The following is a 14,263-nucleotide window of genomic DNA, read 5'->3' as shown; positions in this document are numbered from 1 at the left end:
TATACAAGCTCTTTCTAAGTAGCTAAGTTGCCCAGGCTGGGCTTGAAGTTGCAATTGTCCTGCCTCAGCCTCCCAGAGTGCTGGGATTATTGGCATGACCCACTGCACTCAACTAAAGTTGGCTCTTTAGGGTTGAATTTGGCCAGAAAACTGACCAGTGCGTTAAGCAGGCTGTTGGTTTAGGTTCCTGTGGGACTTTTCACAGCAACAGCTAAGTAGTTTTCTTTTTCTTTTGTCCTCTTCTTTCTACTTCTCTTTTTCTTCCTCCTCCTCTTCTTTCTCCTTCCCCTTCTCCTCCTCCTCATTTCTCTCTCTCTCTCTCTCTCTCTCTCTCTCTCTCTCTCTCTCTCTCTCTCTGTCTCTCTCTCGTTTCCAGTGCAAGATTCTTCCTCAGCACCACTGCCTGCGTTCCTGGTGGCTGGAGGAAGCCTGGCTTTCGGATCTCTCCTCTGCATTGGCCTCATCCTGAGGTGAGATGGGTGTGGGCATGGCTTAGGTTTGTTTTCATATTTCTTTTTATTTATGTATGTATGTATTTATTCATTTATTTATTTTGAGACAGGGTCTTGCTATACCGTTCAGGCTGGCCGTGAACCCATTTTGGAGCCCGGGCTGGGCTTGAACTTGCCATCTTCCCCTGCCTCAGCCTCCCAAGTGCTGGGATTACAGGCGTACACTACCGTGCCTGGCTGTTCTCATATTTCTTAACTAGCTTTCCTTTGCCCACTTGGTCATCAGAATTTTACAGAACATTAGTTTATTCATTTATTTGTCCAACAAATGAGCGCACACATGGCTCACACAGCACCTGTTCTAAGCCCTGTTGCAGAGCCGTAGGAGACTCGGTGGACAGGTTCCCTCTAGGGAGGGAACCGGATGCAGAGAGGTGATTACTGGTGTGTGAGGGCCACAGAAAAGCAGCCTGTGGTGAGGAGAACCAACCAACACCACAGAGAAAGTGGAGTTGGTCTGATGAGGAGAAAGAAAAGGGTTCCGGGAGGGGTAGGACAGCAGAGAGAGCTTTGTGTTGCTCATTGGGTCCTTACAGGGACCTAGAACTCGCTCAGCCATAGTGGTGTTACTGGAACACTGGCATTATGCCCCACAGCGGCAAAGAATGCCACCAAGATGGAGGAGGGTAAAGATGGAGCGGGGTAAAGATGGAGGAGGGTAAAGATGGAGCGGGGTAGGTCGCAAGCAAGTTTGTTTAAGAGATAAAAACTACAAAGCGAAAGCTATAAAGGCAAGGATGTAAAGCTCCCGCGAGCCAGGAGGGCTTCTGCGTTGAAAACCACAGGGCTCTTTTTCTGGGGATTTTTAAGGGCTCAGAAGGGTGCTCAGGCATGGGTAAGCACTATAATCTCTACGCTACAGGAAACTACATACTTTTTGGGATCCAACCTGTGCGGTGTCTGCGCAGTACCTGTGCAGGGCCCATGCAGCCTTGAGCCAGTGGCCTGCCTGATCATGCCCTGGGCAGGTCCCAGACAGCTGTAGTCACCTGCAGATGGTTTTATAAGATCCGTGGACAGTGATACCACAGCAGACTCCACTTTGGACTTCCTGACTCCTTTTGGGGCCTCTGTCCTTGCTACTAACAATACTAGCTTTCGTCTCACTGACCCTGTTACAGCAGCCAGAAGACCACTCAGGGTGCTGAGGGTTGTCCCTCTTCCTGCTGCCTGCCTCCACTTCTAGGGCTGGGGATTGGACTCAGGCCTCATGCATGCTAGGAAACTGAGTGACACCCCAAGCTCTTCACTGACTTTTTTCAATGAAGTAGTGAACAAGCTGTCCAGTGGGTGTGCAGAGGGTAAGGTTTTGAATGAAAGGAGGTAGCTTCTTAGAGAAATCAAAGTCTTTTATATCTTTGGACCAGAGAAGGGTCCTGGCAGTATTCATGCATGTATACATTCATATATTCCACTTCCATTTTTTCCCTTTCTTTATTTCTGTTTTTTTTTTTTTTTTTTTTTTTAATGGCACTGCAAACTGAACCTGAGGTCTTTGCACTGAGCTACATACTCAACCCTTTTTAGTTTTTTTTTTTTTGAAGTGGGGTTTCACTAAATCACTGCCCCGGGTTGGGCCTGAACTTGCAGTCCTCCTGCCTCAGCTTCTGAGAGCGCCAGGGTTGAGGACCTGTGTCAACATGCCTGGCTTTCTGCATTATTTCTTCCGTGGGTCTCATAATCTACCAGGAGGCTGCAGAGGCAGATAACATGATTTCCATTTGGCAGCTGGTGAAGGGAAGGTCAAGATTCAGACCCACAGCTCACGCTCTTTGAAAAGGGCCACAGGGGTCATCTAGTCAAACAATTTAGTTTAAGGAAATAGCCTCAGGATATAAAATAACTTGCCCAAAACTAAGCGAGAGCCAGGAATGGAACGTGTCCCCTGGAGCCCTTGCTCATGGTCCTAGCTTGCTGTTGGCCAGGAATGGGCCTGGTCCTGCTGTAGGTCCTCACAGGCAGTGGCGTCTTGTGTGCTGTTAACTGCTGACAGAGAGGCATCAGAGGCCAGGCTCACCTGCTGGCTAGGCTTGGCTGCTAGCTGGTTGCTAAGCAACTGGAGCCCCTGCAGGCACAGACAGGGCCAGTGCTCAGGGCTGAGGACATGAACAATTTGCTTTTTAGACTGGTGAGTTTCTATGGGCTTCTGTGTGAGGCACATTTATAAGGAGAGGAAATGTTATGGGGTTCAGGACCAAACCAGACAGAAGACACAGCACCAGAGGAACTTTGAAAGACACAGCTTTATTACATTAGCGGGCTGAAGGGAATCTCAGTTTCAAATCATCAGCCCTGAGTCAGCTTTGGGTTTTGTTTATATAGATTTGTAAGCAGAAAGTACATAAGACAGGTAACATAATATTCTACAGTTATACATGTCTTCGTCCTTAATTGCTAGGCGGAATTTAGAAACAGCAACTATATGAGGTTACTATCGTACAACATAGAGAAAAAATCCATCACTGTCTGAGACCCGACAGAGGTGTCCTTGAAGTGGTAACTCTCTGGGACTTAGAAGAGAAACATTTCTTCCTGGCTAAGCCACACTTATCTTGCAATTGGCACCAGAGTATCAAGGCTCATTAAGTTTGTAGCTTTCTAATAATAGGAACAGGCTCTGTCTCCCAGTCTTACCCTGTTAGAAATTTGCTTAGTATTAAAAATACAAGTTTTAAAGTTTTCTCTACATTAAAATAGTTTTTACAAGACCAGTTGTTTCCAAATGACGACAGTGCCTCTGGTCCCCAGGTCCTCCTGTCAAGGAAAGGGTACAAACTTAGGTACACTGTGGGGGCCAAGTAGTGCCAAGAGGCTGACCCTAGGTGACTGCTGGGATGGCCATTTCACTACCCCACACACTGGAGTGGTGGCAGCCATCTTGCCAGCCAGGATACTGTATTTTTGCTTTTAATACATTTACTTTGCATTCCAAACAAAGCATTTTCCTGAAATTTTTCCAGCAATATCAGTGATAATGTTTAATTGTAAATACATACCATCTTCTGAAGTGGACACTGTGGCTTTCAGGGGCCAGTTCTCTCCACCACTACCACCCCCCTCTATATTTTGTGATACCCAGCACTGGGCAAGTGGAGTTCTAGCTGAGAATTCTTTTTTCCCACATATGTCTAGAGTGGACTTACAGTGCTAGGCGAGGACTCTAGGTGAAGGCCGCGGCTTTGAAAACTCCTGTGTGGAGGGTCTCATTCCCATGTGCAGTCACAGACTCCCTCCAGGGCACGGACAGAAGACCTGCATGGTGTCCTAGGCCACAGAAGTGGCTAGCGCAGAGTGTATTCTCTGTGGCCTTTTTTTCTATATCTCATTTTTTTAAAAAAACGAGCAAGTGTTTTTTAAAAAAAACCTTTGTAGCCACAGAACATTTTCTTTAAGCAAAATGTTATAAAGCCTGAATTTGTAAAGTAGATACCAGGTGAAGGTGGAGGTGTAAAGGAGCCCGTGGTTCATCTGCTTCTTCCTTCCACATCACCCTGTCCTTCCTGCCCCACCCAGCCCAGCCGGCTAGAGTCAAAGGCCCCTTTGAGCTTAGTGATTTCCCACAGGGTTTCATTTGCTCCTCAAAGTACTTCAAAAGGAAAGCTAACTCTGGCTACCCACCCAGTTGCCTTGCAAAAAATCAGAGGGGAAAGATTGCTATCACTGTAGGTAATGTGTTAAACCCTGACAGAAAAGAAAAAAATCATTTTACCTAAAGATAACTCCTGTTAATTTTTAAAATATAAATGTGATAAAGTCTAACCAACATACAGAGAAGTGTGTGCATCGTAAGGAGCCGGCTGCAAGGCAGATGTGTCAGGCATCTGTAATCTCAGCACTCTGGGAGGCGGAGCCAAGAGGATGGCAAGTTTGAGCCCATCCAAGCAGCAACTCGCAGACCCTGTATCAAAACTAAATATGAAGCAGGGCTGGGGGTTGGCTTAGTGTGATGGCCCTGGGTTCAATAGTGTATACACTATATCAAGAACACTAAACGTTTAAGTGAATTTCCTCTGAGTCTTTTTCCTCTGTATAGTTTCATATTTGTTTTTTATAAAGCTGTGTTATTCTGTATCTATAATTTTAAGACCTACTTTTTAAATTTATCATTATAAAGCAAGCATTTTTCTCCTTATTACAAACTGCAAACTTAGCTAACTGCAGACCCCTCTTTTAGGGACATACCCAAGTTCACTTAACCTCTTTCTTATTATTGGGCATCTAGTTATTGTTTTGATTTTGTAGACAACATTGTGTTGAGCATCCATGTGCCTAACACTTTTCCATAGCTCAGAGGTTGCTTTAAGGTGTATTCCCAGGAGAATCCTTGGGCAGGGGGTCTGGCCATCTCATAATGCAGGGCACAATGATGCTGTCCTCAGTCCTCTCTCAACAAAGAGAATTCTACTCAAGAGCTCAGCTTAAGTCCAGTAATCACCCCTGCCGGGCTCTTCCTGTTTCGTATCCAAGTGGCAAAGCCCTGAGTAACATTCTGCAGATTGTTTATTCCACTTGGACAGCAGGCTAAGAGCCAATGGCAGATATGGAGCCAACTATCAATTATTTATCATAACAAGGACGGGAATAGCCTGCTGATATAAAAAGAAATCCAAGGAAAATGCCCTGATCTTGTTTGTGACTCTGGTCTCCCCTCCTTCCTAAAGTAGCCCGTATGGGGTGGAATTGAGGGAGGCCACCCTGCTCCAGGTTTCGGGTTAGGAGGCAGCAAGTTAGCTGCATAGTGGGAAGCAAGGGGAGGAGAGGCCTGGTGGCCTCACTCTGTCACGGGCCCCTCCAGGAAGGAGATCTGACTGTACCTTCGAAGATGGCTATCACCACTCACCGCTGTCTTCCTCCAAGCTGTTAAGTGGCTTTGCTCGGTTGCTGAGCCCTGGCATTGGGCCCAGAGTGGGGCTCTGTGAGGGAAGCTGTGATCAGAGAGATGTCTATCTCTTTCCTGCTTAACAACCACTTTCCCGTTAGAGGAGTCAGCGCGTGCCCAGTGGTGACCACGTGCGAGTGGGCGCAGTGCTCCCCTCAGCTGGAGGGAGTGGGCAGGGAGGGATTGTTGGTGGTGATGGGGGGCTGCAGTGCGGCCAGGGGACCTCAGCCCTTTCCCTGCTAGTACATGGTGGTTGCGGATGGTTCCCCCCCTGTAGCCCCACTTGCACTAAGAGACTCATTTTCTTTTCTTGCTTAGAGAATACTCCCATTTTCTTTTTAAATACAGGGATTTGTGGCCAATGTTGTGTACTACTGGGCAGCCCCAGGAACAGGACAAATTAAGGGACTGTGGAATGATTTTTTTTGTGCTTATAGAGATTTGCTTTAGTCTTCCTACTTGTAAATCGGACCAATAATATATACTTATCTTCTTAGGGTGCTTTGAAATTCTAAATTCGCCGGCTCTTCAGAGCATCGTGTGGCTCTTGGGGATGTGGAGTGCTGACAGGATGAATAACTGTTGCCCTGGAGCTGAGAACTGGGAGTGCCAGGCCGCTGGAGGTTGCTGCTTTGCACTGAGGTGCATCACAGGGGACCTAACATCTCTCTGGTTTCTCTCTGTGTTGTACGTAGGTTAAAGAGGACCTGGAAGTCACGGTCTCTCCAGGAGTGCAAGCCGAGTGTGCACCCACCGTATCCCCTGGGGCAGCCCAGGCCCACCATTGTGCTTGTTCCTCTACTCTCCCCTCCAGTGTCTCCCAGCAGCCTCGGATCCGACAACACCTTGAGCCAAAACCGACCCGATGCCAAGGACCCACAAAGTCCTTACGACATCAGCAACAGAGACTACTTCTTCTCCAGATAGCTGTCTGGGCGGCACCTGGCAGCCGGCTGTCAGACACTGGACGGCTGGCACGATGGAAGATAGTCTCACTGCCATCCCACACATCTCAGGGCGGGGCCTGTGGCTTCCCTGTTGCAGAAGAGCCTCGGGAGGGGACACTTTGACACTGGGGGAGGTCAGTGTGTTGCATCCGTCCAGAGGGAAGAAAGAAGTGGTTGAATTCTCAAGCCTCCCTTCCCAAATGCTCTGCTTAAAAGAGACTAAAAGGAGCTCAGGCCAACACAGAGAGCTGAGGAGAGACACTGTGGGTGTGAAGAGCTTCTGGTCACCCGCATCCAACTCAAACTCCCAAGTACAACCTGGGGCAGATGAGCTGGGTTTCCAGCTAAGCTGTCCCCTTTGTGCATTCCTGGCCGCTGTACTTAGGGCTTCTTCTAGCTCTGGAAGCCCAAGTGCCTTTGCCATTCTGTTTTTCTCTAGGCCTGTGAGGGCTTTGTGTAAACCGTAGGAGCTGAAGGAGAGAACTCTTTCCCGCCTTTCTTCTTACACTTGAACAAGAGCTTGGGGTGGGAAGGCAGGTTGTAGTGAATAGTATCTCAGGACCTGATGGTTTAAGTGGAATTTAATTAGTTCCTCATGATCTTTGCTTAATGTGAATGATACTTAATCCTAGGCATTTGATGACTCTGGAGTGCCGCACTGGCTTGATCGCATCTCAGGGTTTCAGGAGGAAAGAAGCAGAGAGGGAAGAGGGAGAGAGACAGGGTCTCCATGGTCCTGGTCATGGTTGAGGGAACCAAAGCTCTGAAAGCCATGTTCTCTACCCCAAGGAGGGCTGGCAGCAGGAGGGCCGCTGCCAGGGCTGAGAGTAGAATGTTGCATGAAGTTGGTCAACTCTGGGGTCCACTGGGCCTGAGTAACTAGAAAAGAACTTGTTCATGTGGAAAAAAACAAAAAACGGCAAGAATGTACTTTAATTTTTTTTAAATGCTATTTTCTCTTGAGACGTGGGAAGACCTAATATTCTCTGGGTGTCAGTATATAAATAGCTTGGGGTTGGGGAAGCATGATAACTTTGTTTAGCATAAAACCAAGTTAAGTGAAAAGGGAGGAGGAGGAGAAAACTTTTTCCCCTACTAGAGAAGAGATTCTGGTTTCAGTCCGTATTTTGTTTTTGCCGTACAAAGTGCCAAAATAGGCTGGTGCTCCTGGGGTTGAGGGGAAAGACAGATGCGGCTGCTGCTCTGGGTGGGAGTGAAGGAACGGGTGACTCTTTCCCGCCTTGAGTGTCTCCTATGGTTACAGGGCACGGTCCTGAAATTCCCCACCCCTGCCGCCTCGCCCTGTTATCAGAGGGGAAATTCATTTAAGAAAATCCCGTAGGTCAGTGCCTTCCTCCTTTCACTTCATTCTTTGTGCTGAATTCAGTCCGGCTAGGACAGAAGCGCTCACCAAGCATGTGGGTGTGATGCTGACTAACACCTCAGCTGACATCTGTCCAGGGTCGGGATGTTAGTGGTCACCCAGACAGATGTCCACACAACACAGCTGTGATTAAAATGAGTTGTGCAACCACAGACCCCAAGCTTACCAAACCACAAGACTTTTCTTGTAGTTTGCCCTTTGAGAAAAACATCACTGCCAGCAGACAGGTGGCAAGGGATGAAAGCCACTGTGTCCTATTTGCTGCTTGCCGCGACCTTGAGCTGGTAGTGATTTTCATCGCCGGCTTTGACTGTACAGGTTAGACCCTGTGGCTGATCTAGGTGCCGTATGCTAAGTTGACGAAAGTTAAGCAAGTATTCATGGCCTCTCTACCTCTCCCTGTAAAGCTTTTGGAACTCTTTTAAACTGTGAAAGGAAAATATTAGAAATGAGGACCTTCATGAGAAAAGGTGATTCTGCCCCCACGGTTCTTTAATTCTTGTGCATGGTTTTACCCACAAGTAACATTACCAAAACTGGGCAGAGCTGTGCAGGAGGAAGATTTAAATCTAGATAGCTCATTGTCTCCAGAGCTAGGCAGCTTTGATCTCCAAATTGTTATTACTTTCGTTATTACTATACCGGAACTGTCTTTTTTTTTTTGTATCAAAGAGGGTTTTTTTCCCCTTTATTTTTATAAGCTAGTGTCAATGAAGGACGTCTTTGTCTTCTCTGAACCCAGACCTCGCTTAGGCCGTAAGCTTTCTTGGTCTGCAGGCTGGTAGCTGCACTGTGTTTAACCCCCAGCTCCCCTTTCCTGGGTTTCTGCAGCCCACAAGCTGCCTTGGACCACGTACAGTGTTGTTGCTCACTTGAAACCTGCAGCCATTGGCCACGCAGCCACATGGGACATGTTAGGACAGAGACCATTTAGATTGGACACCAAAACCCATTCTGTGGGGTAGGAAAAGTCAGAGATATGCTGGAGCAAGGTCTATGCCAAAGTGACAATTCGTTCTGGTAGCATTAATGAAATGTTTTGAGATTTCAAGGGCGTAGCTGTGGCTGTGCATACATGTCCTGTGTGAGTGAGAGCATGGTGCCCTTGAGGTTTGTTTGCTGAGCTCTGAGCTCATGCTGAGTCTCCACCTTTTCCTTGCTGTCTTGGGAGAAAGGGAACAGGTCACCAAGACAAGTTGTAGCATCTATGCAGGAGCCGGATTGGAGGGATGTGGTGGTGAGCAGAGCCTGGTGGGCAGGCTGGGACTGGCTGTGGCTTGTGGGTTTGCCGAAGACTGCTCAGGAATGTCTCGCCCGACTGCTTTGGCGCTGAGCTGTACAATCTCACATAGGGCCTGAGGCTGAGCCAGCTGAGGAGGAGACTCGGTCAGGTGGAGCAATGTGTCTCATTGTGGGCAGCGGGGCAGAGCCATCCACAGCCCTTTCCCATGCAGCAGTCCACAGTGGGCCATGCTGGAGGGGGCAAGCCAGTGGCTCAGGGCCTGAGTGCCAGTGCTCCTGAGTGGCCCCAAAAGATCTTTCCTGCTTTGAGTTCCCAGTATGGCTTAGCACCAGTGGTGGGAAGTTTCTATGGCAACCTTAATGATTATTAAGGAACACTGTCAGTTGTGTGAACATATGTTCAGACCAAGATCCACTTTGGAAAGAAAGGATTGGAACAGCATGTAGCAAGGCTGTTAATTAACAGAGAGACCTTAATAGATAGAGATTACATCTGTTAAACACAATACCTCAACTCCACATTGTTTTTCAGAGACAAATAATAGTTTTAAGGGGTTTGCCCACTACTTGTCTGAAAGCAAATACCCAAAGCTAATGTCTGTATAGTCAGTCAGTATAAAGCTATATTTTTAAAATGCTTTTTCTTTTTTACCAGCTATTTTGCATTTTAAATGAAAATTGTAAACATTTGAAATAAACCATTTCTAAGAATGCACTTGAGATAACGTTGTTTTGCACACCTGGTATTTGCTTGATTATCAAGGAGAAAGGAGGAGAAGGCTCAGTAGGTCACTCGGGCCGCTTTAATACAGGATGATAGCAGCTCTGGAAGAAAGCAGGTAAGTTCAAGAAAAATGTAGCAATTCCTCAAAAGGCTTTAATTGTGAAAGTATTTCCCAGACTGGGTCCTGGGATTTCCGGAAGGGGCATTACCAGATGATGGACGCTGCATGGGAGGAAAAGGAAGGGCCATTATTCATCAGAAGCCTGGGTGGGGGTGCTAACGGCATCACAAAGGCCACCCTGAATTTTTGATCTTCAGATAGGCTGAATCCGGCTCCTATTGAAAAGGGTCTGAGATAGAAAAAAACTTGGGACCCAGCCATCCACATCTTCCAAACAGAGGAAAAGCCATCCCCCGGGTGCTTTGTGGGGAGAGTTGCTGTGTAAACTCTAGGGCATCGGAGGCGGGGGGCTGAGGCAGGCCTGGGGGGTTATGTAATTTAGACTGAAAGTTAAAATCAGGGCATCTGCTTCTTGCCCCCAACCTGGGCAGTAGGAAAGCTAAGAACTACCCACAGGCCCCCACTGGCCCCAAAGGACACCAAACTCTCCCCTGGAAGCTGGCCCTTGTCTTGCAGGGAACTACACAGAGGCCAGCTGTCCCCCCTGGTGGCCGGGCTGAGTGGGCTGTGCAGTGGGTGTGGGGTGGATTGAGCTGTGTCCTATTCCTCATGGCATCACTGTCAGGATGACATGGTTACAACGCTCTTTCCAGAACTGGAGGCAGCAGATGGTGATGACTGTAGCGGATGGCAAGGAACACTTGGTTCCTGAAACTGTCTTACATGGGCATTTTCCCTGCTTACCAAGGCACAAGGAAACCAGCGCTTCTTCACATCTGTGAGAAGCATGGGGAGGGCAAGGAAACACCACTGGTCCTCCTGAGGCGGCAGAGATGTACTGAGGAAAGGGCCTTAAACTCTTCTAATGAGCCGGGCATGGTGGTACACGCTGAAATCTCAGCTCTGGGGAGGCTGAGGCAGGAGGATCACTACGAGTTCGAGGCCAGTCTGGGCTACGTGGTGAGTTGAAGGCCAGCCTGGACCGCATAGTGAGACCGTGTCAAACAAACAAACACCCAAAACAATAACAACAAAACTGTTCTGATGCAGCGCCATAGCTGTGAAGAACTGAGTCCTGTCACAGGTGATAGCAACTCAGCACCTGAATCAATTGAGTTTTTCAGTACAATTGTGAAGCTCTCACTTCAGGACTGTAACAGTCACTGAAGGACGGGCCTGCTAAGTAACTTTAGAATACTTAATAAAGCTGTCTGGTATCCTCAGAGAAAATATCTCACTGTACGATGAGAAGCTGTGTTTGCCATTTCATTATACTTGTTTAAAGAATAAAATTTACCAGGAGGGCAATTTTATTCTTTGGGTTTTTTTTTTTTTTTGTATTGGGAATTGCACTCAGGACCTTGCACTTGCAGGGCAGGCACTTACACAGCTGAGCTATATCCCCAGCCCTGGTTTTTAAATTTATATGTTGCTCAGTATCATATCGTTTTTGTGTGTGTGATGCTGGGGATGGAAGCCAGCTTGGCAGCGCACATGCCAGGCAAATGCTGCCCCCTATCCTGAGCCTCACTCCCAGTCCATCAGCAGTTTTTAAATGACGGGACGCTGGGGACCAGCATGAATGGAGGGAGACAGAAAAGTGACCAAAGGCCGTCCTGCTGAGCCATACACACGGGCGGTGCAGCTGTTAGAATCTACCTGGCTCTATGCACAGGGCCTATGGCTCAGCAGGTCTGGTGTGGGTCACAAACACTGCAGAAGTCTCCAGCCAGTTTCAACAGAGATGCGGATGAGCTCAGGAGTGAGCCGAGCCACAGGTTTCCAGGAATGGTGGGTGATGCAGGCACCTCAACTTCAGACCTGAGGGTTGTTTATTGCGTAGGTTCCACTGCAGGCCTGTGTGTCAGGAAAGGCTGCCAGCCCAGGCCGTTACCTGGAGGCCCACTGTCCCTTTGTAGCAGTGATGGCAGATTAAAATGAGCTCAGAAAGGCAGGGAGTGTTGCTCAGTGGCAGAGCACTTGCCTGTACACAGGAAGCCCTGGGTTCCTTCTCCACTCAGTGCAAAAGAAATCCTATAAAATCAGGTTACTGAGAGCCTTCATCAGCCTCCCACCAGGTGCCTCATAAACAGGAAGTTCTCCCTCATCCTCAGGCGGCTGCGAGGCAAGCACTGTCCTCTGCTTACAGATGAGGCCAGTGTGGCCCAGATGGGTGAAGAGCGATGCAATGGCCCTGGCCAGCCGAGAGGCAGCTTAGCCCAGCCCCGAGGCAGCTTAGCCCAGCCCCACAGCTGGTGCCTTCGCCTTGTCCTTGTCGCCTTGTCACCTTGTAGGGCGGGGCTCAGGCCCTGCTCCTGCTGATCACCTCAGAGGGCCGCTACATCCCTGCGCTGGGTCCAGTGGAGAAGGACCTGGGCTCCTCATTGGTTTGTCACTCCCATTTGTGTGACCAGCAGTTGGACACCGAAGCCATGGGAGCACAGTGCAGGGGCTTTCATGGGGGCCCTAGCCACGAGACATAATGACACGGGCTACAAAGGGAGGGGATCTTAAAGTTAGTACTCAAGGAGAGCAAATCAAACCACTTCCTTTCCTCTGTAAGATCTGTCTACACCTCAGGACTGTGAGGCGTGACTTGGTTTTCTCTTTCTGCTTCCTTGGTAGAAACTTTAATGAGTTTCCTCAAGGTGATGGGGGAACCTTGTCACACCTGTTCCCCCTGAAGGACTAATGGCTGCTCTTCTGTGGGTGGAAGAGCCCTGAAGAGGAGCCCTGAGGAAAGCTGCCTGGGCTTGTGGTGTGACAGGCCCTCCCGAGGGGCGGCCCTGGCCGAGAGCCACACCGCAAGCCCAAGCCGCCTGCAGCGTGCCCGAGAGCCACACCGCAAGCCCAAGCCGCCTGCAGCGTGCCCGGGAGCTGGGACAGGCCTGCTCGCCAGCAGCAGGGAAGAAAGGGTGGGGGCGGAGGGTGCAGAGGCAGAGGAAGAGGCTTCCAGGTAGCAGCAGCTGTGTGAGCCCAGGGCAGGGCCCAGGTGGGAGGAGGCCAGGCTGTGTGCAGAACTTTCTTCCACTTCAGCAAGCAGCTCGGGGTGGTGGCAAGTCACAGAGACCAGTTTTGCCCATCCCTTTTCCTTCGATGGTAATGGTTTTTCATGGGTATTGTGTTTGTACACTGAGAGACAACTTTTTATAAAATAATTACAATCTATTTCGGAAGAGTTCAATTATAGTGTACTGCCCATGAAAACAAGGTGCACTGGCACAGGCACAGGGATGTGTCTTATAGTTACAGCTACTTGGGAGGCTGAGACAGGTAGATCACTGCAGCCTAGGCATTCAAGACCTACCTGGCAGCATAGTGGGACCCTGTCTCAAAAAACAAATTACTGGAAAGGAAAAGAAAAAAATGTAAACAAGCAGGAGGCGGGGATTGTAGACAAATTCTTAAAAGTCATTGTCAAAGGCAAGTGACAGTAGTAGATGTTTGGTTATATTATTCTCTAATAAAGTTTGATATTGTTTAAAGCACAAGGATTTTAGGGAAATGTTTCACTTTGCAAATGTACCATTTAATCCAAAATGAATATAAACATATCTCTTTAACAATCTCTTAAAGTAAAACATGTTTTTACTTGTCAACAGCATCTTGATTAATGCCTTGATGAATGAATTTGCTTTAAAATGCACATCAAGTAATATATCTTTTTACACAATTAATACCAATTAGGAATCCTGTTTATTTATGCACAGAAATCAGAAGGCATCTGAATCATTACAAAATGTTACGGAGGAAGCATTTGGAGTCAAGAAAACTCAGCAACTCAAACTGTATGATTCAGTGTGGGGACGAACTGGTGCTTTTGGAAACAACCGTCACTCCTCAGAGTGGGTCCACTTCACTGCCCAGGGTTTCAGACTGCCCAGGTCTGCAGGCAGAGCCTCTCGGACAGACAGGGCCTGCCAAGCCCAGGACAGGCTGTTCGGGAGGTGGAGCCGCTTCCTGCCTCCCTTGCCCAAATCACGCAGCTTATCTGCAGGCCCAGGACATTTTGTTGGACGACATTTTTTTATCATCTCAAATGGAAACTCAGTTCTCATTAAGCAACAATTTTCTTCCCAGCCCATGGCAATTTTTTCTTTTTCTTTCTTTCTTGCTTGCTTGTTCTTTCTTTCTTGGACTGGGGACTGAAACATGGGCCTTTTTGCATTCTCTGCCATACTCCCATTTAAAAGTTTTGAGACAAAGTCTTGCGAAGTTGCCCAGACTGGGTTTAATTTGGGATTACAGGTGTGTACTACCACATTGGCTTCTACTTCTTGTGAATTTGACTCTCACTCTGGGCACCTCACAGACTTACACAGTTTATATTGTAGGGAGCCGTTAAACCTGGAGATTGATCCCATGTGTGGGGCTAAAGCAAGGCCAGCCCAGAAAAAACAGAGAGGCCGAAACAAGCTATGTAAACAAGATGTTCCAGCACCAAGTCAAGGGGC

The 14,263-nt window shown here is 48.2% G+C and overlaps 1 protein-coding gene across 1 annotated transcript in view; it reads left to right on the top strand.

Moving 5' to 3' along the window:
* Il6r (interleukin 6 receptor) overlaps positions 1 to 9,679 on the top strand; it is a 41,576-nt gene extending 31,897 nt beyond the window's left edge. Inside the window, exons 9-10 of the mRNA XM_003475371.5 lie at positions 377 to 470; positions 6,087 to 9,679. Of these exons, the coding sequence (XP_003475419.2) occupies positions 377 to 470; positions 6,087 to 6,318 (326 nt within the window). The 3' untranslated portion in view covers positions 6,319 to 9,679. The remainder of the gene's footprint in view (positions 1 to 376; positions 471 to 6,086) is intronic.
* Positions 9,680 to 14,263: the final 4,584 nt, after the last annotated feature.

This window comes from Cavia porcellus, unplaced genomic scaffold (genome assembly GCF_034190915.1).
Source record: "Cavia porcellus strain 051 isolate PalLab524CR breed Dunkin Hartley unplaced genomic scaffold, mCavPor4.1 scaffold_6, whole genome shotgun sequence".
NCBI lineage: Eukaryota > Metazoa > Chordata > Mammalia > Rodentia > Caviidae > Cavia > Cavia porcellus.
This window is presented reverse-complemented; position numbering and strand designations above follow the sequence as displayed.